The sequence below is a fragment of the Staurois parvus genome, unplaced genomic scaffold (genome assembly GCF_062004578.1).
Source record: "Staurois parvus isolate SC_StPar_1 unplaced genomic scaffold, SC_StPar_1.0 ptg000290l, whole genome shotgun sequence".
NCBI classification, from domain to species: Eukaryota; Metazoa; Chordata; class Amphibia; order Anura; family Ranidae; genus Staurois; species Staurois parvus.
In genome coordinates, this window is record NW_028318086.1 from 958299 (window position 1) to 983264 (window position 24966).

Genomic DNA, 24966 nt, shown 5'->3' on the forward strand with positions numbered 1-24966 from the left:
AAGAATTTATTTGCAAATTATGGTGGAAAATAAGTATTTGGTCACCTACAAACAAGCAAGATTTCTGGCTCTCACAGACCTGTAGCTTCTTCTTTAAGAGGCTCCTCTGTCCTGCACTCATTACCTGTATCAATGGCACCTGTTTGAACTTGTTATCAGTATAAAAGACACCTGTCCACAACTTCAAGCAGTCACACTCCAAACTCCACTATGGTGAAGACCAAAGAGCTGTCGAAGGACACCAGAAACAAAATTGTAGACCTGCACCAGGCTGGGAAGACTGAATCTGCAATAGGCAAGCAGCTTGGTGTGAACAAATCAACTGTGGGAGCAATAATTAGAAAATAGAAGACATACAAGACCACTGATAATCTCCCTCGATCTGGGGCTCCACGCAAGATCTCACCCCATGGGGTCAAAATGATCACAAGAATGGTGAGCAAAAATCCCAGGACCACACGGGGGGACCTAGTGAATGACCTGCAGAGAGCTGGGACCAACGTAACAAAGGCTACCATCAGTAACGCACTACGCCACCAGGGACTCAGATCCTGCAGTGCCAGACGTTTCCCCCTGCTTAAGCCAGTACATGTCCGGGCCCGTCTGAAGTTTGCTAGAGAGCATTTGGATGATCCAGAAGAGGATTGGTAGAATGTCATATGGTCAGATGAAACCAAAATAGAACTGTTTGGTAGAAACACAACTCGTCGTGTTTGGAGGAGAGAGAATGCTGAGTTGCATCCAAAGAACACCATACCTACTGTGAAGCATGGGGGTGGCAACATGCTTTGGGGCTGTTTCTCCGCAAAGGAACCAGGATGACTGATCCATGTACAGGACAGAATGAATGGGGCCATGTATCGTGAGATTTTGAGTGCAAACCTCCTTCCATCAGCAAAGGCATTGAAGATGAAACGTGGCTGGGTCTTCCAACATGACAATGATCCCAAACATACCGCCCGGGCAACGAAGGAGTGGCTTCGTAAGAAGCATTTCAAGGTCCTGGAGTGGCCTAGCCAGTCTCCAGATCTCAACCCCATAGAAAACCTTTGGAGGGAGTTGAAAGTCCGTGTTGACCAGCGACAGCCCCAAAACATCACTGCTCTAGAGGAGATCTGCATGGAGGATGGGCCAACATACCAGCAACAGTGTGTGCCAACCTTGTGAAGACTTACAGGAAACGTCTGACCTCTGTCATTGCCAACAAAGGATATATAACAAAGTATTGAGATGAACTTTTCATATTGACCAAATACTTATTTTCCACCATAATTTGCAAACAAATTCTTTCCAAATCAGCCAATGTGATTGTCTGGATTATTTTTCTCATTTTGTCTCTCATAGTTGAGGTCTACCTATGATGCCAATTACAGGCCTCTCTCATCTTTGTAAGTGGCAGAACTTGCACAATTGGTGGCTGACTAAATACTTTTTTCCCTACTGTATAACAACAGTAAACCATTTACCCAGTAATTATAATTCATGAGTGTCGTTTTACCTCCAATGCTGCTGCTTTCTGCACAGTAGCTGCTTTCTACACAGTAGCTGCTTTCTACACAGTAGCTGCTTTCTACACAGTAGCTGCTCTTTACACATGTGTGACTGGTCCACATAAGTACATTATGGCGCCAACCCTGTCACATACACCTGTATTTGTATGGGGTGTATGCGATGGGGTTGGCGCGATGATGTCATCACGCCGGGTACTTGTATGTGGGCGGACCCGCCTGGAGACGGATAGGGGAGCAGTGTCTCGGTTCCTAAGACCATCGGAAATATGATTTTTCCGATGGTCTTAGGCGACCCCTGTGAAAGGGGTCACGACCCACAGGTTGAGAACCGCTGCAAGGCTCAGGGCTTTTTACCTTCATGCATTCTATATAAAAAAAAAAAAACCTTTGTTGTAAAACATACTACACTGTTGGCCTTTACGCTGGTCTCTTCCTCTTTAAAAGTCACATACCTGGAACTTCTGATATCTTCATATAGGATAACCAGGCACACATGTGGCTGGGTCACATTGGGACTGATGAATCCAGAGTCGGATGTTGGGGATACGGATGTGCTGAAGGATAGGGTAGAGGAGGCAGAGGTCACGTTGAAAAAGGTCGAGCTGTTCTCGGTAACAGCGGACATCCTGATATTGATAGGAGCAGGACACACTGTGCAGGCATAAACAGAGAGATCTGCTGGTCTTCACTTCCTGTGGAGATAGAAGATTCAATGCATGGGAGATAAACTGACCAATCACGAGAAAACTAACCCTTCGCCGCAAGCACTGTGGACCATTACAAGTCCTATCTTCAAAGCCACAATGACTTAAAATGAAACTGTAGCTCTGCCGCTTTCCAGCCTTCCACTACACATTTCAAGAACTTCAGAAGCTCCAGTTAACATCCTTGTTTCTGTTCCCTAGACATTGACGGGTCTGTTTACTGAAGCTGAAGCGTGCAAAATCAGGCTCATTTCTGCATAGAAATTAGTGGTGCACCGAAATGAAAATTCTGGTAACGAAAACAAAAATTTAAAATGAACTTGGCAGAAAACCAAAACTGAAATGCGCAATTTTCAAAAAATGTATATATATTTTTTGGGAAAAAAATACACTATGATTAACCATATGCCGCCCAGCCACTGTATAAATACATCGGCAGGGCAGCACGGCTGGGCAAAAGCACGCTTTAAAATGTGTTTTAAAAACAGGTAGAGGGCGCGCGCGAGGCACCCGCCGCCCTACCTGTCCTGCCGATCACAGCCACGGATGTCAGTCGCCGGGTCACAACCGGCTATGTCCCGGCGATCGGCGGCAATTGCTGACAGAGAGCACAGCTGCAGTAGCTGTGCTTTCTGTCAGTTCCCTGACAGCTCCAGGACACGCTGATCGGGACAGAAGAGTTTCTCTCTCCCGATCAGCGGTGTTCCCTGCAGTACACACCCCCGCCCCCTAGTAAAACACTCCCCCTCACACAGATAACCCTTCCCTGAATAATAAACTTAACCCTTCCTCCCCAGTGCCATTAGTACATTTTGCACTGATCCCTCTATTGGTGTCACTGAGGATGTCAGTGACCCCAAGTCAGTACCCCCCAATGTGAGAATGTCCGCCGCAGTCCCGCCATAAGTCGCTGATTGCCGCCATTATTAGTATAAAAAAAAAAAAACTAAAAATCCCAGTATCTTTCCCGCCATTTGTAAACGCTATAACTTTCACGTAAACCAATTAATTTACACGTATTGGGTTTTTTTTTTTAGCAAAGACATGTCGCTGAATTCATTTTGGCAGAAATTTATGACTAAATTTGATTTTTACATTTTTTTTTACTGGACATGTTTTATAGCAAAAAGTCCAAAATATTGTTTTTTTTCCTCAAAATTGTCAGCCTTTTTTTTTTATAGAGCAAAAAATAAAAACCGCACAGGCAATCAAATACCACCGAAAGAAAGCTCAATTTGTGGGGAAAAAAAAAAGGATGTAAATTTCATTTATGTACCGTATTGCATGACCGCGCAATTGTCCGTTAAACTAGCGCAGCGCTGTAAAGCAACAAAATGGCGTAAATTGCAGTATTTATACCATAGTTTGTAGACGCTATAACTTTCACACAAAGCAATCAATATACACTTATTGGGATTTTTTTTACCAAAAACATGGAGCAGAATACATTTTGGTCTAAATTTATAACCAACTTTGAGTTTATATATTTTTTATAGCTGAAAGTAAAAAATATAGTTTTTCTTCAAAATTTTTGGCCTTTTTTTGTTTATCGCGTGAAAAATAAAAAGCGCACAGGTGATCAAATACCACCGAAAGAAAGCTCTATTTGTGTGAAAAAAGGACGTAAATTTCGTTTGGGTGCAGCATTGCATGACCGCGCAATTATCAGTTGAATTAGTGCAGCGCCGAGTAGCAAAAAGAGGCCTGGTCATTAAGGGGGGTAAATCCTCAGGAGGGCAAGTGGTTAATGTGAAAAAAAAAATTAATTTAAAACAACTGTAGAATCAGGTTGCAACATAACAAAATTGAAAAAAGTGAAGGGGGTCTGAATAATTTCTGAATGCACTGTATATACAGTGAAGGAAATAAGTATTTGATCCCCTGCTGATTTTGAATGTTTGCCCACTCACAAAGAAATGATCAGTTTAAAAATCGAATGTTCGGTGTATTGTAACACTGAGAGACAGAATAGCAACAAAAAATTCAGCAGAAATGCGTCTAATAAATGATGACTGATTTGCATGTTCATGAGGGAAATAAGTATTTGATCCCCTATCATTCAGCAGGATTTCTGGCTACCAGGTGTCTTTCATACAGGTAACAAGCTGAGATTAGAAGCAGTCTCTTAAAGGGAGTGCTGCTCATCTCATTTTGTTACCTGTATAAAAGACACCTGATAATTTTTTTGTGAGTGGGCAAACATTCAAATTCAGCAGGGGTTCAAATACTTATTTCCTTCACTGTAAATGACTGGCTGACTGCAGTTTCAGGTATTTTATTTTGTAAATTAAGTCAGGGCTCATTCACATGTTCACACCAGAACTGCATTCTACTGCGGCAGCTGCCTTGTGCTGTGAAAAGAGCAGTTCCTCGTTCATTCTTTACTGCAGCGAGTTGCAGTGTAGTGTACTGCATCCAAACACAATGCACTAAAAAAACAAAAACACAAAAACAAACAAAAAAACACTGCATGTCCAAATTGAACAGATAGGACTGGTGTGAACTGCAACCAGACAGTGTTGGGCAAGACTGCCCAGTGCAGCCCAACATACATGGGATGAGCGGGCAGCTTTTACAGACTTTGAAATTAAAAAAAATAAATAAAAAAATGAAAACCTTGTCTATGGCTTCTCTCCTGAAACACTTGATCTGCGTAAACATAAAAAATGACAGGTAGGTGCAATATTCCAAAGTTTGGACCGATTGCTCAATTGTTAAGTGTTTGACATTCTTTGGCCACTCAAAAGGCTGCTAAAAACATACAAGTGGCTGTAGATAAGAGTTTCTCAACCTTCACAGGAGGTAAATTTCAGATCAGAAAGAAGGAGTTATAAAGCTGAACTCCAGGTAGACACTAAATACACAAATTAAAGCAGCCATCAGCTTTTTTTTTTTTTTTTTAAAGCAAGCTTTGTAAGGTTTTGTTCACACATACGACGATCATAAAATACATGTTTAATGTTCCTTCAAACACCTATAGAGTTAAGAACTTTATCTGAAGTTCTCCAAATGCCCCCCTTTTCTGCCAACACCTGCCAAAGTTGCAAAATAGATCAAAAGCAACACAAAGGGACGCAAACATGCAGCAAATTTTTGCATGTATACTACATGGTTTGCTGTCAATGCAGAGTACAGGCATTGGCTTTGCAGAAAGTTTTATTAAAGCGGAGCTCCAGTCTCATCTGAAAAAAAATAACAGTCAGCAGCGACAGAAACTGCAGCTGATGCCTTTTAACCCCCCTGGCGGTATTCCCGAGTGTAGCTCAGACTAAAGTTTCAGCACCACAAGCGGTAACCCCGAGCTACACACAGGAATACCCTGCAGCGTTGCTCCGGGATCTCTTCTTCACTTACCTTGTCCTGCGCTCCCGCGATGTCTCCCCTGCAGCGTCCCCAGCCATGTCATCCGGGTTCCGTTCCCTGCGACGTCGGGACGTATGGGGGACAGAACGGTGGGAAATTAAAAATGTCAAAAAGTGACATTCACTAAATACACTAAAATCACATAGTATAACATTCCTGTATCAAACCATTTCACATACATTTTGTCCCGAGTGCTTTGTCCGGCGCCCTGCCTGCATTTTTACTGTTCTTTCTGCCTGGAAACTGAGAAACGTCCATGGCGTCCAAAAAGCGTCCCTTTAGGTCAAAATCGGTTTTAGACCGGCTAGAGAACAGCGATAGTAAATCAGAACCACTTGCAGAATTGAGTGATAATGATTCGTGGGGGAAATTCCTCATCAGACACTGAAAACGATTCTGCGACTTTGCTCAGCGATGTGCGAACTTGGCGCTCTATTTCAAATTTCAGTGTTATTGGTTTGATTAATTATTGAATTAAATTTATTATTTTTTATGATTATTTATTAAATTATAATTTATGATTTCATGTTTCAAGTTTTATCATACCCGGGATGTTTACTACACTCTTGTTCGGACAGATTTCAGTCAGTTATTCCTAAAAATTACAGCCCTACAATAAAAAAACAACATATTTCCATTCAAAAAAACGTACCGCTTTGAGCACAGAAATACTGACATAATCGGACTGCTAGGGAGGTTAACAAACAGCCACTCACCTGTCCTACAATCCAGCGGTGCGTTCACATCGGCCAGGTTCACCGGCCGTCCTCAGTATGGGCACTCGGCTGTGACAGCTTGCGGCTTCACAGCCAGGTGCCTACTGCACATGCACGAGCAGTGCTGTGCATTGTGAACTGTCCCGTAATCTTCTGGGATCTGTCACGTGTCCCGGAAGATTAAAGGGCCTTGGGGTGTTGGGGGTGGGGGGAGGACAACTTACACTTCCGATTGCCTAGGAAATCAGAGTGGACGTGGGTATGGGTGCCTGTTAAAATCGGGTACCCGCTCCCCAAAGGTGCCAATTCTTCACGGGGAGCAGGAGACCGTTCCTTAAAGCAGAACTTCCCCGTTTGAGTGGAGCTCCACTTTAATGAAGCACAAATGCATGCTCTAAGTTTGAAGAAAGCCTTAGTACCTGAATTGTACCTGATTTGAGCCTCTCGTAACCCTCATACAGCAGAACCCATATTGAGAGAAGGAAAAGCAGTACACGAGTTCAAGTGATAACAAGAAACATACTAAAAGAAGGAGATGAATTAGATCATCAATTTGTTGCTTCCCCTTTCATGGTCCAATCACAGGCTGGAGGAGGGACAAGACCTTGTTACTTATATTTTTTTTGCTCCTCTCCTTTGCTTTTGCCGAAATGGGCTCAGTTGAAATACTCACCCTAAAAGGGTAAAAATAATTGAGTGCACTTGATATTGATAAAGCAGCTATGCACTAAGTAACCAAATAAAACCTTAATAAAAACTAACAAATCACAGTGCAGCGCTAAAATTCTCCATGTAGATGACTCAATAAATAAATCAATAATGAGTGATAATAAAGTTCATAAATGAATATTAAAAGTTCATAAGTGACAAAAAGTGCTCTGAAGGTGCCTGCTCCAATGATAATTTGGTGCTTGTGCAAATAGGTGTAGTAAAATTGCGCACTCACCAGATGCGCAATATAAATGAGCATATACAGTGGGGATCGAAAGTTTGGGCACCCCAGCTAAGAAAGTGTAAATGATGGAAATAAAATCTAACTTTTGACATATTATAAGAATGTCTAATCTGTAATTTGATGCCTTTTGGAGATTTTTCCATCTTTCCTTGGCTTCTTTATGCACATTAATACAAATGTTTAGCTGGGGTGCCCAAACTTTCGATCCCCACTGTAAATATATAGCCAGATGTCCTCTTAAGGAAATCAGGGTAGACCAGGTGGTGGGTTATTCTCCCTCTGAAGGGCGAGCGGCACAGCACAAAGCTCCAGGACACTACGTTGATCCACACAGCCAGAGGTCCCCTTAAGGGTTGGGTGGGTGTTGCTACCCGAGTAAACAGTAAATCACACTCACCCACACACACACAGGATCCAGTATTGTCTTGCTGAGATCCTCTTCTCAGCAGCCACCGCCGGGTCCTGTGCCACCATGTTCATCTGTGACATCATCGGTAGGCTGCACAGGCTCTTCCGGATTCTGGCGCATCCTACCTATGATGCGCCGCTAAGCCCACCCCCACCATTACTGAATGGGGCAATGTGCGGGGTTCCTGGTGCCTCCTGGGATATGAACATCACATCTCCCAGGAGGTGCTGGGGGCACTGATGTCACTCACCTAGGCAAATTATGGCGTACGGAGAGCCGGCAGAAACTTAACGCAGGACTTCAATCTCAAACAACACTGACTATCTTTAATCCTTACGCTGCTAGCATTAGTAAATAGATAGGAAAGTATATCATATTTACGGGTCTTAAACTTTTCTTTTACATTTCTTTAGTAATTTTTAGGCAAATTATGTCATACATCTCAGGAGTCTTTAGGAGAAGAGGGGGGCTTTCGCAGCTAAGCACACTCTCCTGCCTGCATGCCTGAGCTAAGGGCAGATAGATTCCAGGAAGTAAATGATACATGAATCATCTGCCCTTACTCAAGATGGCCACTGCCAGAAATGATAGGGGGGTGTTTTTCAAAGTGATTTCTCAGCAAAATAAAGCATTGAGACATGGATGGATGGGGGAGTTTGCTTTTATTAAAAATGAATGAAAAAAAAAAAAAAAATCGCCTTTTTGGTTTGTGGTGCTCAGATGCAGTGTAGTTCCACTTATAGTAAAAAAAAAAAAAAAAAAAAAAAAAAAGTAAACGAAAAAAAAAAACCCTGATAGTTGTGCAGCAGAGCATGGGCAGGATGCAAAGGAGCAAAGTCCCTGAAATGTGTGAAGATCTGCTTTAATTGCAGTAGAACAGTGGTTCTCAACCTGGGGGTCGAACGACCCTTTCACAGGGGTCGCCTAAGACCATCGGAAAACGCATATTTCTGATGTGTAAAGAGCAGCTACTGTGCTGAAAGCAGCTACTGTGCTGAAAGCAGCTACTGTGCTGAAAGCAGCTACTGTGCTGAAAGCAGCAGTATTGGAGGTAAAACGACACTCATGAATTATAATTACTGGGTAAATAATTTCACGGTTGGGGGTCACCACAACATGAGGAACTGTATTAAAGGGTCGCGGTATTAGGAAGCTTGAGAACCACTGCAGTAGAATAATAAAAAAAAAAAAAAAAAATCAGGTCCCTATGCTATGCCATAAAGAACTGTACTGTGGGGAAGAGCTGTATAAATATCAGGAATTAATAGAGAGAAATACAAATTGTTGGAAGGTAAACAGCTCTCTTTAGCGGTTTGCCTGCAGTTTAGCTTCTGTCATTGGCAGAGAGGAATGTATATTCTCCAGTTCTCAGCTGACTTTCTGTCCAATCACACCGAAGAAAGCTGCCAACTGTCATTATTGTGCCACTGTTTGCCAAAGATAACAGCAACAGGCCGCAAAGCGAAGAAAAAGTTAGAGGTTTGATGACTATTACATAAAAAAAATTGCAAATATCAGCAGATGTTTTATACATCTTTCTGCTCTTGGTTTTGTATTTACCAGAACCAGTGTCCCCAGTGGAAAATTTCCCCTCTATTACTTCTCTGGGGACAACCCAAAATGTGGGATTTTATTTTATTTTACTTTCACTTTCAATGATAATGGTAAACAGGACAAGTAGAGAGGATGAATCTCCCTAATGAGGGGGCACAGATAGCAATAAAAACGTCACTCTATCCAAAACATAAAAAAAAGAAAAAAAAAGTCTGCACAATATTTACCTGCAATCTACCACTAGATGTCCTTTGATGGCCAGCATCATTCAACCCACTTCTTCTGAGTCCAGGTCATCATAGATTCACCCCCCAAACTGTGACTGGACAGTGAAAGAAGCAGCATAGTAATGAGCAATCACCTCTCTGTCACTCTGCTCTCTCCTCCTATTAGCATGCTTCTTGTCAGCACATGAATTGTTGAACCGATATCACGTCAGATCCAGGTACTTGCAGAAATAAATACAATTAATGACGTATTGTAGCTACATCCGCTCTCCCCGGACCCCGCATTCACTACATCCGCTCTCCCCGGACCCCGCATTCACTACATCCGCTCTCCCCGGACCCCGCATTCACTACATCCGCTCTCCCCGGACCCCGCATTCACTACATCCGCTCTCCCCGGACCCCGCATTCACTACATCCGCTCTCCCCGGACCCCGCATTCACTACATCCGCTCTCCCCGGACCCCGCATTCACTACATCCGCTCTCCCCGGACCCCGCATTCACTACATCCGCTCTCCCCGGACCCCGCATTCACTACATCCGCTCTCCCCGGACCATGCATTCACTATATCTGGTCTCCCCAGACCCTGCATTCACTATATCCGGTCTCCCCGGACCCTGCATTCACTACATCCGCTCTCCCTGGACCCTGCATTCACTATATCTGCTCTCCCACAGTACACAGAACATAGAAATGCAATTATTGTAGTAAATTTAAACTGCTAAATACCTTTTCTCATCAGCAGTATATAGCAGTTTTGTGACTTCTATCAGTGTCCAGCTGAGCACTGGTTAAATCTTGTAGGAGGAGTTTTTATTCTCCTTTGACTGTCCAACGAGACTGCATAACCACTGACCCTCTGTCTGGACAGTGCTGATCACATTCACCTTCCCAAAGAAAAAAAAAACCTCTCTAGCAATACACACCAAACTGAGCATGTATAGAGTGCCTCCTAGAGCTTTCTACTATCAGCAGGTGGATTGGGGACAGTAGAAGAAGGGGAGGACCAGAGAAGACAGGATCAAACAGCCTTTTTACACAATGCAGAGGATTAACCCCTTAGGTTCCACAGTAAGTATAACAAGCATGCTTTACTGCATCTACAGACTGATTTTACTGTTTGAGGTTTAGTAACACTTTTTTAATGATTACAGAACTGCATCAATGTGTGTTCTTTAGTGTCCGGTTACACCAATGCAATGTCAGGTGTGATTTGGGAATTAAAATTGCACCTGAAATCGAATCCAACAAATGTGAAAGCCGGTGTCTTAAAATGTGCAATTTGCTGCAGCGCGATTTCTAAAGTAGTTCTTGCATTACTATTTCTGCAGTTTTGCTGCGATTTCATATACATAGAAGATAATGGAAATCGCACTGCAAATTTCAAGAAATCGTTGAAAATCTTCAGAAGTAGCAATAAAGTCTTCAGAAATCACACCTGAAATCGCACTGAAATTGCAAACAAATTGCGCAATTTTAAGTCGCAGCGGTGTGACTGGTGACTTAGAGTTCAGCTTTCAACTTTAGCTGAGATAAAACATGGCAGTAAACAGTCATCAGACTATGTACATTGAGATTGTTTGTGTTTCATCATCGGTGAACTAGCTGGGGAGATTTCTGCATATTTCCTGTTCTATTGCCCATCATCATAGGACATGAAGTCAAGGCAGATATCTCTGACCACAGAAAGCCATTAAATTATTATTATTATTATTATACAGTATTTATAAAGTGCCAATGGTTCGCTCAGCGCTGTACATTACAAAGGGTGACAGAACAATACCAATACAATGCAGAACATGAGGGGATTGAGGGCCCTGCTCCTTGGAGCTTACAATCTAGGAGGGAGGGGATGGTGGCACAGGAGGAGATAGCTGTGGGGGATGGAGTGGTAGGAAGAGTGGAGGAGGTCGGCAGGTTAGCAGGGGGTGGGGTAGGCTTCCCTGAAGAGGTGGGTTTTCAGGGTGCGCCTAAAGGAGAGGAGAGTAGGTGATAATCTGATGGGTTGGGGCAGGGAGTTCCAGAGGATGGGTGACACCCTGGAGAAGTCCTGGAGGCGGGCATGGGAGGAGGAGACCAGGGAACTAGAGAGAAGGAGGTCTTGTGAGGGGCGGAGTGTGCGTGTTGGGCGGTACTTGGATATTAGGTCGGTGATGTAGTTCGGGGCAGTATGGTGGACAGCTTTGTACGTCAGGGTTAGGATTTTGAATTTGATCCGTTGCGCAATCGGAAGCCAGTGGAGGGATTGGCAGAGGGGGGTGGCGGAGATGGAGCGGTTGGAAAGGTGAAAGAGTCTGGCAGCCGTATTCAGGATGGACTGAAGCGGGGATATCGCCGCTGGCCAGTGAGGAGGGAGTTGCAGTAGTCGAGTCATGATATGATGACTACAGAATTCTGCTTTCAGTTCCACTTTAGAAATTCAAAACACACATAACCTGACACTGTGCTGTCTACTTATAAATGTCACATGAGATTCAAGTGTTCACCCAGGATTCACACACTTTTCTAATGTGATTCAACTGAACAACTGTGTGAATCTTGTGTGAAAACTTTTATAAATGGGGCCCTATGTAAGACTGCTGTTATGTTTTATTTTTATTCTGGCCAAAATGTATTTCTAACCTCAAAACTTCCCCATCTTGCTGATGGGATTCCCTATTTTCATTTATTATTGTATTTTAGCCTGGGGTGAGGGGTGTGAAAGCAGAACCCATCTGAGAAAAAATGAAAGAGACACAGATTTGTGTGGTGAAAATCCCCACTCCATATAAAACCAGGTCATTCAAGTAAACGGGAAATGAAACAATCATTCTATTATCTGACAACACATCCCACATGTATATAGATCACACCATAACCTGTAATCATGGGTGCTGGAGACAAGGTGGATGATGTCACCAGGAAGACAAATAAATTATATATATATATATCTATCATCACACCTAGAACCCCAAACCATAGGATTCTCCTCCTACACTGACCTACCCTACCCCTGTTGTCTTTTTTTATCCCCCCATTGACACTGTACAAGTGGCCTCCAAACTATGGTCCTCCAGGTGTTGAGGAACTGCAAGTCCCATGAGGCCTTGCAATACTCTGACAGCCAAAGGCAAGACTCCAAGAGGCAGAGGCATGATGGGACTTGTAGTACTTTAACAACTGGAGTGCTATAGTTTGGAAACCCCTGCATGGGCCAACAGACCTACACTACTCTCCATCTCCTCCTAGTCATCCCTATGGTCTAACAGACTATTCCCACACTAGTTTTCTCTACACTACATTGCCAAACGTATTGCCCCCTCCCAATCATGTGATTCAGGTGTTCCAATCCCCTCCATGGACACAGGTGTATACAATCAAGCCCCTAGGCATGCAGACGGCTTCTACAAACATTTGTGAAAGAATGGGTCTCTCTCAGGAGCTCAGTGACTCCAAGCGTGGTCCCGTGATAGGTGGTCACCTGTGCAATAAGTCCATCCGTGACGTTTCCTGGCTACTAAATATTCCACGCTCAACTGTTAGTGGGATTATAACAAAGTGGAAGCAACTGGGAACAACAGCAACTCAGCCACCAAGTGGTAGGCCACGTCACATGACAGAGCGGGGTCAGGGCATGCTGAAGCGCACAGTGTGCAGAAGTCACCGTCTGCAGAGTCAATAGCTAAAGACCTCCAAACTTCACGTGGCCTTCAGATGAGCCCAACAACAGTGTGTAGAGAGCTCCATGGAATGGGTTTCCAAGGCAGAGCAGCTGCATCCAAGCTTTACATCACCAAGTGCAATGCAAAGTGTCGGATGCCGTGGTGTAAAGCACGCCGCCACTGGACTCTAGAGCAGTGGAGATGTGTTCTCTGGAGGGACCAATCACGCTTCTCTGTCTGGCAATCCGATGGACGTGTCTGGGTTTGGCAGTTGCCAGGAGAACGGTACTTGCCTGACTGCATTGTGCCAAATGTAAAGTTTGGTGGAGGGGGGATTATGGTGTGGGATTATTTTTCAGGTCTTGAACTTGGCCCCCTAGTTCCAGTGAAGGGAACTCTTAAGGCATCAGGATACCAAGACATTTTGGACAGTTTCATGCTCCCAACTTTGTGGGAAGAGTTTGGGGATGGCCCCTTCCTGCTCCAACATGACTGCCCACCAGTGCACACAGCAAGGTCCATAAAGACATGGAGGAGCCAGTTTGGGGTGGAGGAACTTGACTGTCCTGCACAGAGTCCTGAGCTCAACCCCATAGAACACCTTTGGGATGAATTAGAGAGGAGACTGTGAGCCAGGCCTCCTCCCCCGACATCAGTGCCTGACCTGACAAATGTGCTTCTGGAATAATGGTCCAACCTTCCCATAGACACCCTCCTAAACCTTGTGGACGGCCTTCCCAGAAGAGTTGAAGCTGTTATAGCTGCAAAGGGCGGGGCCAACTCAATATTGGACCCTACGGACTAAGACTGGGGGGCCATTAAAGGTCATGTGCGTGGAAAGGGCGGGGCCAACTCAATATTGAACCCTACGGACTAAGACTAGGGGGCCATTAAAGTTCATGTGTGTGGAAAGGCAGGAGGGCCAATACTTTTGGCAATATAGTGTATATATCCTCCTATTCTGCCCCCCCGGTCTGTTCAGTAACCCCCCCCCCCCCCCCCCCCCGGTACCACGCTCTATTCTTCTTCCCCCCTTCTTGCTCCTCAGTCTATACTGTACCTCACCCCCCATGAGTCTCCCGCCACTCTATTCTGTACCCCCCCAGCCACAAGCTAGTCTGTCCTATCATCCCCCCGAACCCCCACTAATACATATCTCTGCAGACAGAAACCAGAATGCAGGGTCTCCTCTACACCCCCCTGACCTCTTCTAGCACCTCCCCCTCACCTACAATGAGACCCCAGAACACCCCCTCCCCCCAGCTCTCCCTCTGTTTACACCTCCCCGGTATTCCTCTCCTCGGCGGACATGTAACCCCCCCGCAATACCCGACCTACCCACCTGTTTGTCCGGGGTCTTCCCCCCGGTACCCGCCCCCCTCCTCCTCGGTGTATCCTTGGGATCTTCTCTCACCGCTAATCCGTGACTCGGTGCTCCTCCAACAGCCCTGCCGATCTCCGACCGATGGATGAGCCGCTTCCGGATGACAGGACACGTGACCAGCACAAACATCCGCCCCCTGGCGATGAGGATACAAAATGATACAATGTAACCGCCGAGGACATTCCATCCGATCCCAGAGTTCTGAGCACGTGACAGGGGGTGCAGGGGAGCGCGCATCGTCTCATACATACATATATACACACAGTATATATATACACATGTGTTTGTGTATATATATATATATATATATATGTGTATATATATATAATTGATTTATTTTTTTATGCATACTATTGCACACATATTTTGATTTTTTGTTTTATTATTGTTTTCAACCAGCAGGTGGAGCTGTGTTCTCCCTTTCACATTTTCTAGTTTTTTTTTTCTTTTTCTCATTTGCCTTAACTTTGGTGTCAGTGGTTGGAATAATGCCCCATTGTTGGTATCAATGGAAGAAATTCTGCCCCATTGGTGTCAGCCGGAGGAATAGTGCCCCATTGTTGACATGAATGAAAGGAATTGTGCTCCATCCTTGGTGTCAGTGGGAGGAATTGTGCCACATTGTTGGTATCAATGGAAGAAAATCTGCTCCATTGGTGTCAGCCGGAGGAATAGTGCCCCATTGTTGGCATCAATGAAAGGAATTGTGCTCCATCATTGGTGTCAGTGGGAGGAATTGTGCCACATTGTTGGTGTTGGTGAGAGGAACTGTGCCCCATTGTTGGGGTCAGTGAGAGGAACTGTGCCCCATTGTTGGGGTCAGTGGGAGGAATAGTGCCCCATTGTTGGCATCAATGGAAGGAATTGTGCTCCATCGTTGGTGTCAGTGGGAGGAATTGTGCCACATTGTTGGTGTTGGTGAGAGGAACTGTGCCCCATTGTTGGGGTCAGTGAAAGGAACTGTGCCCCATTGTTGGTGTCAGTGGGAGGAATAGTGCCCCATCGTTGGCATCAATGGAAGGAATTGTGCTCCATCGTTGGTGTCAGTGGGAGGAATTGTGCCACATTGTTGGTGTTGGTGAGAGGAACTGTGCCCCATTGTTGGGGTCAGTGAGAGGAACTGTGCCCCATTGTTGGTGTCAGTGGGAGGAATAGTGCCCCATCGTTGGCATCAATGGAAGGAATTCTGCCCCATTGGTGTCAGTGGGAGGAATTGTGTCCCATTGTTGGTGTCAGTGGAACGAATTGTGCTCCACCATTGGTGTCAATGGGAGGAATTGTGCCCCATCGTTGGTATCAGTGGAAGATCTGCCCCATTGTTGGCATCAATAGAAGGAATTTTGCTCCATCATTGGTGTCAGTGGGAGGAATTGTGCCCCATTGTTGTAAGTGGGAGGAATAACGCCCCACTGGTGTCAGTGGGAGGAATTGTGCCCCATTGTTGGTGTCAGTGAGAGGAATAGTGCCCCATTGTTGGTGTCAGTGGGAGGAATTCTGCCCCACTGGTGTTAGTGGGAGGAATTGTGACCCATTGTTGGTGTCAGTGAGAGGAATAAATGTCCATTGTTGGTGTCAATGGAACAAATTTTGCTCCATTGTTGGTTTCAGTGGGAATAATTGTGCCCCATTGTTGGTGTCAGTGGAAGGAATAATGGCCTATAGTTGGTGTCAATGGAAGGAATTATTCCCCATGTCAGTGGCTGGAATAGTGCCCTGGGGGCCGGATAAAGGCAAGTAAAGGGCCGCAGTTTGGAGACCACTGTTCTGTCTGATCAGGCAAAAATGTAGTAGATTTGCTCCTCGTCACAACTTGCCTGCAAAATAAAAAGACAGCAGGAAAGCATTAAGGACTGGGTTACACTTGCAAAGGGGGAAGCCAGTAAAAATAGGTGGTTTCACCACCCTCAGACCGCCCCCTTAAAATAACATGGCGGCCAGATGAAGTTGTACACAGGGCACTGCCACAAATTTGACACATTCATATGAACAGTACCACTGTGTACCCGCGAGACAAATGTTAGGTTCAGGGTTGCAACGTGCTATTTGCATTCAAAACCCCATTTGACTTTAAAAAAAAAACAATGGCATCACCTCCTGAATGCCTGTCAGCCTTCTGGTCAATGCACCTGAAATGGCCCCTTTTTATTTTTGCCTATTTAATTGTTTTTTACGTGTGTCACCCTGCATTTATTTATGTCTACCTTTCACTCCGGATGCAGGGTGTGGGTCTTTGGGCGTACCCTGAAGTCAAGGGACAGGATGTGTGGCCAGTGGCGTCCCTAGGCAGGTGCGTGCCGCACCGGGTGGCACCTATCGCATGGGGTGACACCGGAACCGCTCCATGAAAAGGTAAGTTTTAAAGCAAGCTGACGATCCCCGCAGGATGGATCGGATCTGCAAATTGAGCATAATGGATCGGAGTCCAATCCATTATACTTCCCAATCCGCAGATCAGATCCATCCTGCGGGGATTGTTGGTTTGCTTTAAAACTTACCTTTTCATGGAGCTCATGGAGAGATCAGTTAACCCCATATAGGTTTCAAGCCGACAATCCCCGCAGGATGGATAAGATTTGCGGATTGGGGAGCATAATGGATCGGACTCCAATCTATTATGCTCAATCCGCAGATCCGATCCATCCTGCGGGGATTGTCGGAGGGGCGACACCAAGGGGTTTATTTACTAAAGCTGGAGAGTCCAAAATCAGACTCCCTTCTGCATAGAAACCAATCAGCTTCCAGGTTTCATTGCCAAAGCTTCATTGAACAAGCTGAGGTTAGAAGCTGATTGGTTTCTATGCAGAAGGGAGTCTGATTTTGGACTCTCCAGCTTTAGTAAATAAACCCCCAAGTGTTACCGCACTGGGTGACACCAACCCAGGGGCGGACTGACAACTCATGGGACCCCCGGGCAATAGGGGATCATGGGGCCCCTGTGTCCTTGCCCAAACTCAAAAAAGCCTATGAAAAAGGTACAAGGGGCATCTCATGGGGCCCCTTACCGACCCAGGGCCCTTGGGCAGTGCCCCAGTTTCCAAATTGTCAGTCCGCCCCTGCACCAACCCTAGGGATGCCCCTGTGTGTGGCCATCAAGTTCTTTTCTCCCCTGCCTTGAGGTGGTCTCTAGCTAGTACCAAGTGGTGGGCTTTGGCTGACCATGAGGAGTGGGGTCCACCAGACCTTTTGGCTAGGTGGACCTGAGTGTGCCTCAACATTGTCAGGATTCCTGCTCCCCAGGGAGTCAGGGAAGGGTTCTTCTCCTTTAGGAGGGGACCAATAGATACACCCTAAGTGCACTTTTTTGTTTGCTTTTGGAGTTTAGTTCTTCTTCTCCGCATAGCAGGCCCCACCTAGTACTGAGTAGGTCCTCATTTTGCCACCGAAACAGCCCTGACCGTAGAGGCATGAGCACCACTAAACCTCTGTCAGTGGCAGATTCTTCAGACCGGGTTCACACTGATAGGGTGCGGAACTAGTACCTGCTTCTGTGCGATTTCCACATCATAATTGTACCCCATTCATGCAAATCACTGCAGGAGTGTATTTTAACCACTTCAAGTCCGGACACTTTTACCCCCTGCCTGTCCAGGCCAATTTTCAGCTTTCAGCGCTATCACAATTTGAATGACAATTGCACGGTCATGCAACACTGTACCCATATGAATTGTTTAGCATTTTTTTGAGACAGATAACACTTTATTTTGGTGGTATTTATTCACCACTGCTATTTTTATTTTTTTTGCTATATAAATGAAAAAGTCCAAAAATGTTAAAAAAAGTGTTTTTCTTATAAAATTTTGCAAATAAATAATATTTCATAATAAATCTTGGCCAAAATCTATTCAGTTATCTTTTTAGTAAAAAAAAAAACAAAAAAAAACCCAAATTAGTTTATAACCAAAAATTATTTTTAAAATTTTTTTTTAAATATTTATTTTAATTTTTAATATTATGATTTGTTTTTTGTTACATAGTGTCACCTTGGTGACACTGTACTACCTGTGGGGGGTAATGAAGATTTTGTTTTTTTTCACTGATTGCTTTTACACCCATATAGGCTGTAAAAGCAATAATTTCTCCTTCTCTCTGGCTGCATTCTTGCAGCCATTGAGAACTACTGTGTGAGCTGTGATTGGTCACAGCTTGTCACATGGTACAAGGCTGTTGTGAATATCCTTGTACCATGTGACCTCGGTGATCATTCACAGATTTCACAGGTAGTAAGCAATGATGTCACAAGGGACATCTTGCTTACTACTCTTCATGTGATCACTGATTGGGCAATCAGTGAACACATGATCAGGACCCGCACAGAGGACCCGTACGACAATCGGTGTTCCACTGTGTCCAGAGGACACAGCGGGCACCGGATCGCGGTGCTGCATGCTCCCAGCGAGCGTGCACAAGCAGGGAGCAGGGAGGCCATTTATAAAAGGCCACCCACCCCTGCACTGCCACCGTCCAGCCGTTTATATATGAGGTGGTTAAAGCAAAGTTCCACCCAAAGTGGAACCTCTGCTTTTCTGCCACACCACTTCCACATTTGGCACTTTTGGGGAAGGGGGGGAGCAGGTACCTGGTTATGACCAGATCTGCATTTCTTTGTACCTACATAGGATTTCCATCACGAAGATCTGAAGAAATGGCCGCACACATCCGCCTAAAGCAGTATTAAACCGAAACACAAGTGGGGCGGCACAGTGGCTACATTTTTATTTATCTTTTTATTTATTTCAGGTACTTATATAGCGCTATCAATTTACGCAGCGCTTTACATATATATTGTACATTCACATCAGTCCCTAACCCTCAAGGGGCGTACAATCTAAGGTCCCTAACCCTCAAGGGGCGTACAATCTAAGGTCCCTAACCCTCAAGGGGTGTACAATCTAAGGTCCCTAACCCTCAAGGGGTGTACAATCTAAGGTCCCTAACTTACATTTATACATACACATTTTTTTTTTTTAATCCGCGAACGTGCGAAAAACGAAAAACCTGTAAGTGTTCACAAAAAACGTGCAAGTGCAAACCACCACAGAAAAAAAGTGCACTTAGGGGTGTGCTTTGTCCTCCCCCCGAAGGGGTAGGACCCAGGGGTGGACTGACCATTTGGAAACTCGGGCACTGCCCGAGGGCCCGGGGTCAGTAGGGGGCCCCATGAGATGACCCTGGTACCTTTTTCATAGGCTTTTTTGAGTTTGGGCAAGGACACAGGGGCCCCATGATCCCCTATTGCCCTGGGGCCCCATGAGTTGTCAGTCCGCCCCTGGTAGGACCTCTACCCTGATCCCCCGCGGCGTGAAGCTCCTGACAGGGACAAGGTTCCCATGTGGTCCACCTAGCCAAAAGGCCTGGCTGACCCCGTTCCTTTGTGACCAGCCGAAGCCAGCCACCAAGTACTTGGTAGGGGTGTCTTCCGAAGAGAAAACCCCCTAGGGACAGGGGAGGAAGGAACCAAAAGGCCACACATCCTCCCCCTAGGCTTCAGGGTGAGCCCGAGGACCCACCCCCTCCATCCTGTGAGAAAGAAAACACACACAAAAGTGAAAAGTGACAAACGTGGGAGAAAAATACATACACATACTAGGGCCAATTTAGACAGGAGCTAATTAACCTACCAGCATGTCTTTGGAGTGTGGGAGGAAACCGGAATACCTGGAGGAAACCCGCACAGGCACAGGGAGAACATGCAAACTCCAGGCAGGTGTTGCCATTGTTGGGATTTGAGCCAATGACCCGAGTACTGCCAGGGGGAAGTGCTAACCATTTAGCTGCCCGTTAATATTATATTAGTCAGTTTACCTATCAGTGGTCATAATGTTATGGCTGATCGCTGTATTGCATAATTCAGTACAATATATATTATTTATGTTAGTACCACTTTAATAACTTTTTTGTCTCCTCTCAGAAATTAGCATACCCCGCCTTCCCGCGTCAGTGGAACCAATTAGCACATCTCCCGGCGCGTCCCGCCCCTTTCCTCTCCCGGCAGTTTTTGAGTGACGGGGCGGGGCTCATGCAAAGTAGGAGAGAATTTCGCGCGCTTGGGTTGGTCACATGGTTTTTTCGCGCCAAACCGGCAGCTGGAGAGACAAGCGGTGCAGTCCTTGTGTGTGCGGATAGAGCAGCAGCATGGCGGTGAGTGCGGGATGGAGCTCTCCGGACCACCGGGTGTAGGGATAGAGGAGCCCCTCGGGGTCAGGAGGACTATAAGACCCAGCATGCCCGGGGTGGCTCATTGTTCTAGAAGACTGCTCTGTATGCAGTGTCACTGACTGCTTCTAGTGGGTCACGTGTCATGAGCCCATTTAGTTACACTGGGGGGGAAATAAACACAAAATTTATATATATATATATATATATATAAATATATAAAACATGTGCGCGCGTCAGGCTTTGTTCACATCAGGCGATTTGGAATTGCGAGTAGAATTTCTGCGATTCCAAATCACGTGATGCACTTTTGGATGCCATTATCCTTACGCCTGGGTTCATACTGATGCGGCACATCGCATGTGATTGGCGCAGGGGCCGCGTTCCTGTGCAAATCACATGAGATTTCTGTGCGGTGCGATTTGAACCATACATTGTGTATGGCTTTGGTCGCACCGCATCTGCACCAAAATAGTGCAGGACCTTCTTTTTTATTTGACCACTAGCATCGGATCGCATGGGTATTCACACCCATGCGATCCGATTCTGCACATTGCAGTGTGTTGCGAACCAATTTTTTTTTTTTTTTTGGGGTGTTAACATACACACCCACAGCGGTTTGCATGAACGGGTGCACCCAGTGTGATGCTGCCCCATACTCTGTGCACTTTTGCCGCAAATGTTGCAAAGCGTGCATTTAAAAGTCACGCAGAAAAGTGCATGAGCTTCCTTTGTGTGACAAACGTGCACAGACACCGTTCAAGTGAATGGGCTACCCTATGCAGGATCACATGAAAATCGCACACACAATTTGTAGCAGAAAAAATCGTTCCTGCTATGAAATGTGATCAGGGGTCTAAGGCTCTATTCACTTTCTGTGTTTTGTGAATTCATACAAAATCACGTGGCTCTGAGGATGGATACGCCGGATAATACCATTTAGCTTTGAGCAGAAAAAAATGCAGATAACAGCTTCTACCAAAACTATGCAAAATGAGGACCTACCATAATGTATACAGTCCGGCCCTTGTACTTCTATATTGGTAGAACTTAGTAAAATATAAATGCAGCGCTAAAAATAGTAATATTGAAATTATAGATAATACACGGTGAGTGCTAATAAAGTGCTTATAAAGCGATAATGTGATGAATCGTCTCTTAATGACGTCTTGAAAGAGTATGAAATTATTAAAGTGACTGTAGTGCGTCATATACAATGCAAATCCAGTCCAGAAATATGATGATCCGTGCTGGTGATCCTGTATGGTGAGGGCCACTAATATGAACGCACTCACCAGAAGCGCACAAAATAATCTATAATTATATATCTATCATTTCAATATTACTATTTTTAGCGCTGCATTTATATTTTACTGTTATTTGGAGGTCTAGAGGTTTACCTTTAACGCTAGCTGCTGTTGATATTTTGCGCTCGCATATATTCCTCGTTTCTATATTGGTAGAACTGATGGAGATTGTAAAATCAGACTGTAATGTGTGTTGTGACAGTTGGCGCTTCAACAAAGAAGTGATACAGTTGAGGGATGGAGATTGCAGGGACCGTCCGCTGTACTCAGTCCTATTTTTTTTTTGGGTTAGACCCCATTCAGATATTGCATATTGGGAACTAGCATTTCCACTTGTGATTTTCAAAGTGCAATTAATGTGCGTTTCATTTCAATGGGCTGCCCTATGCACGTATGTTGCCCAAAAGAAACTCCTGCTCTGTTCACATCTGGCAATTTGGGATCACGGGTGGAATGACCACTATTCCGGACCGCACTGAAATTGTGACAAAATGCACCGGTGTGGTTGTGCCGTAATTGCCATGATTTATCATATTTAATCTGCATCCCGTAAAACTTGTCACCCAAAAGAAACTTGTGCTCCTTTTTGGGCGACGAGCTGCATGCGATGCGGTTTGCCACAATTGCGGTGTGTGTGTATATATACTACCCTACCCGTGCCCTCCGCTCCTCACAAGACCTCCTACTCTCTAGCTCCCTGGTCTCCTCCTCCCACGCCCGATTGCAGGACTTCTCTAGGACTTCCCCCATCCTCTGGAACTCCCTCCCCCAATCCATCAGACTGTCACCTACCCTCCTCACCTTCAGGCGCACCCTGAAAACCCTCCTCTTCAGAGAAGCCTACCCCAACCTCACCTAACACCCGACCTCGCCTAACAACTAACCTCCTCCACTCCTCCCACCACTCCATCCCCCACAGCCATCTCCTCCTGTGCCACCTTCCCCTCCCTCCTAGATTGTAAGCTCGAAAGAGCAGGGCCCTCAAACCCCTCGTGTATTGTATTGTTACTGTCTTGTCTCATGTTCTGTCCCCCTTGCTATTGTACAGCGCTGAGCATAACCTTTGGCACTATATAAATACTGTATAATAATATATATATGTATGTGTGTATGTGTGTATATATATATATATATATATATATATATATATATATATATATATATATATATATATATTTTGTGTGTGTATAGATGCATACACAGGCGTACCTCGGTTAACGTAATTTTCGGTTTCCGAATGAAAATAATGCCTCGGTTTACAAAATGTTTTGGCAATGCGAAGTTTCTCCAGGATGCTTTGCACCTGGGAGGTTTATAGCACCAGCCCCGTAACTTTTTAAAGTGCACTTTACAAAGAATTTTGAACAGATAAAACTTTTTTTCTGACTTCTTGGAATGGATTAATTGGTTTTTAATGCATTTACGGATTAATTTTTAATCATGTCCCTGTACAGTATTTATGCCTTTAAAGTGCACGTTATAAAGAGTTTTGAACAGATGAAAGACTTTTTTTTTTTTTCTGACCTCCGGAACGGATTAATTGGTTTTCAATGCGTTCATATGGGAAACCGCTTTTCAGTTTACAAGTTTTTCGCAATACTTTACGTCCCGGAGAACGCATTAAATTCATAAACCGAGGTACACCTACGTGTGTGTATGTGTATGTGTGTATGTATATATATATAATGTGTGTGTGTGTGTATATGTGTGTATATATATATATATATATATATATATATATATATATATATATATATATACACACAGTATTTATGTCTCCAAGCGCTCCCCACTTCTTCCTTTTTAAGCAATAAAAACCCTGCCAGAGGTTCTAATCCATCTGTTCTCTATCCAAAAAATGATTTGCCGTTCTAGTTCAGAATACACCACCAATTATCCAGTTAAGAGATACTTTGTTTTTATTTTTTTTAAGTTTCTATCTTGTTTAACCCCTAATTGGCAGGAGGCTTTTCATTGACCATTTGTACTGACTTGTTTGTGTTACAGGATTCTTCAGAGTCATTTGTTATTGCTACCAGCCCCCGTTCTGGATCACGACGCGGAGATGCGCTCACATCCAGCCCTGGCCGGGACCTTCCTCCCTTTGAAGACGAGTCAGAAAATATCCTTGGAGATGAGGGTCTTCCTGTCGAGGAGGATGATGGGGAAGAGCTCATCGGTGATGGGATGGAGAGGTTTGGAGCCTTTATTGGTCATCGTTTTGACTGAGCACTATTATGCACGTTGACGCAAGTTTTGTAAAGATGGATGAGGCTGAATCTAATTGCCAACCAGATCATTCAGGCCCTCCTGCTGTATGTCTGTTATCTGGGTACTTTTTCTCATTTTCTCAAACTCCTGTCTTGTTTGCAGGGATTACCGTGCCATCTCTGAGCTGGATGTTTATGAAGCTGAAGGTCTGGATGATGAAGATGCTGAGGATCTGACTGCCAGCCAGAGGGAGGCTGCAGAGCAGGCTATGAGAATGCGGGACCGAGAGATGGGGCGTGATATGGGCCGTATGCGCAGAGGGCTCCTCTATGGTAAGTTGTTTCCTTGGCTGTCATAAGCTACTATACAACGGACAGATCCGGTTGGGGGAGGCAGCAATCTGGGGGGTGTCCCCTCCTGCCGCTTCTAAAGGTGATCCAGCTGCAAATCCACTGCTAGGATCACTTTTAGCAGAAAGACCATCGCCAGCTGAAAACACCGGGCTTATGACACATTGCTGCAGCCATAACCCTGGTATTCAAATTTTAACTGAGGAAGTCTCCACTATGGCCCGGTTGGGAAGTGGTTTATTGAGCTGTGATATTGATTTTAAAGCGGAGCTCCACCCAAAAGGGAAGTTCTGCCTTTAGGCCTCCTCCTCCGTTCCCCGTTAAGGATTGGCACCTTTGAGGGGTGGGGAGCAGGTACCAGATTTTGACAGGTACATGCTCCCACTTCCCAGTTTTTGTAGCTGCTGACTTTTTTTTTACACTTTTACTAGAGCTCAGCTTTTAAGAAACAAGAGTTAGGTTGTAATCTCACGAACAC

General features: G+C 44.9%; 2 protein-coding genes across 2 annotated transcripts in view; one reads left to right on the forward strand and one right to left on the reverse strand.

The window, feature by feature from the left end:
- TPRA1 (transmembrane protein adipocyte associated 1) overlaps nt 1-14549 on the reverse strand; it is a 38884-nt gene extending 24335 nt beyond the window's left edge. Inside the window, exons 1-2 of the mRNA XM_089682436.1 lie at nt 14426-14549; nt 1964-2203 (exon numbers count right to left, since the gene is read on the reverse strand). Of these exons, the coding sequence (XP_089538562.1) occupies nt 1964-2136 (173 nt within the window). The 5' untranslated portion in view covers nt 2137-2203; nt 14426-14549. The remainder of the gene's footprint in view (nt 1-1963; nt 2204-14425) is intronic.
- A 5972-nt stretch (nt 14550-20521) lies between these two features.
- The window catches only part of MCM2 (minichromosome maintenance complex component 2), a 29377-nt gene continuing 24932 nt past the window's right edge, over nt 20522-24966 (forward strand). Inside the window, exons 1-3 of the mRNA XM_089682449.1 lie at nt 20522-20605; nt 23935-24122; nt 24301-24470. Of these exons, the coding sequence (XP_089538575.1) occupies nt 20600-20605; nt 23935-24122; nt 24301-24470 (364 nt within the window). The 5' untranslated portion in view covers nt 20522-20599. The remainder of the gene's footprint in view (nt 20606-23934; nt 24123-24300; nt 24471-24966) is intronic.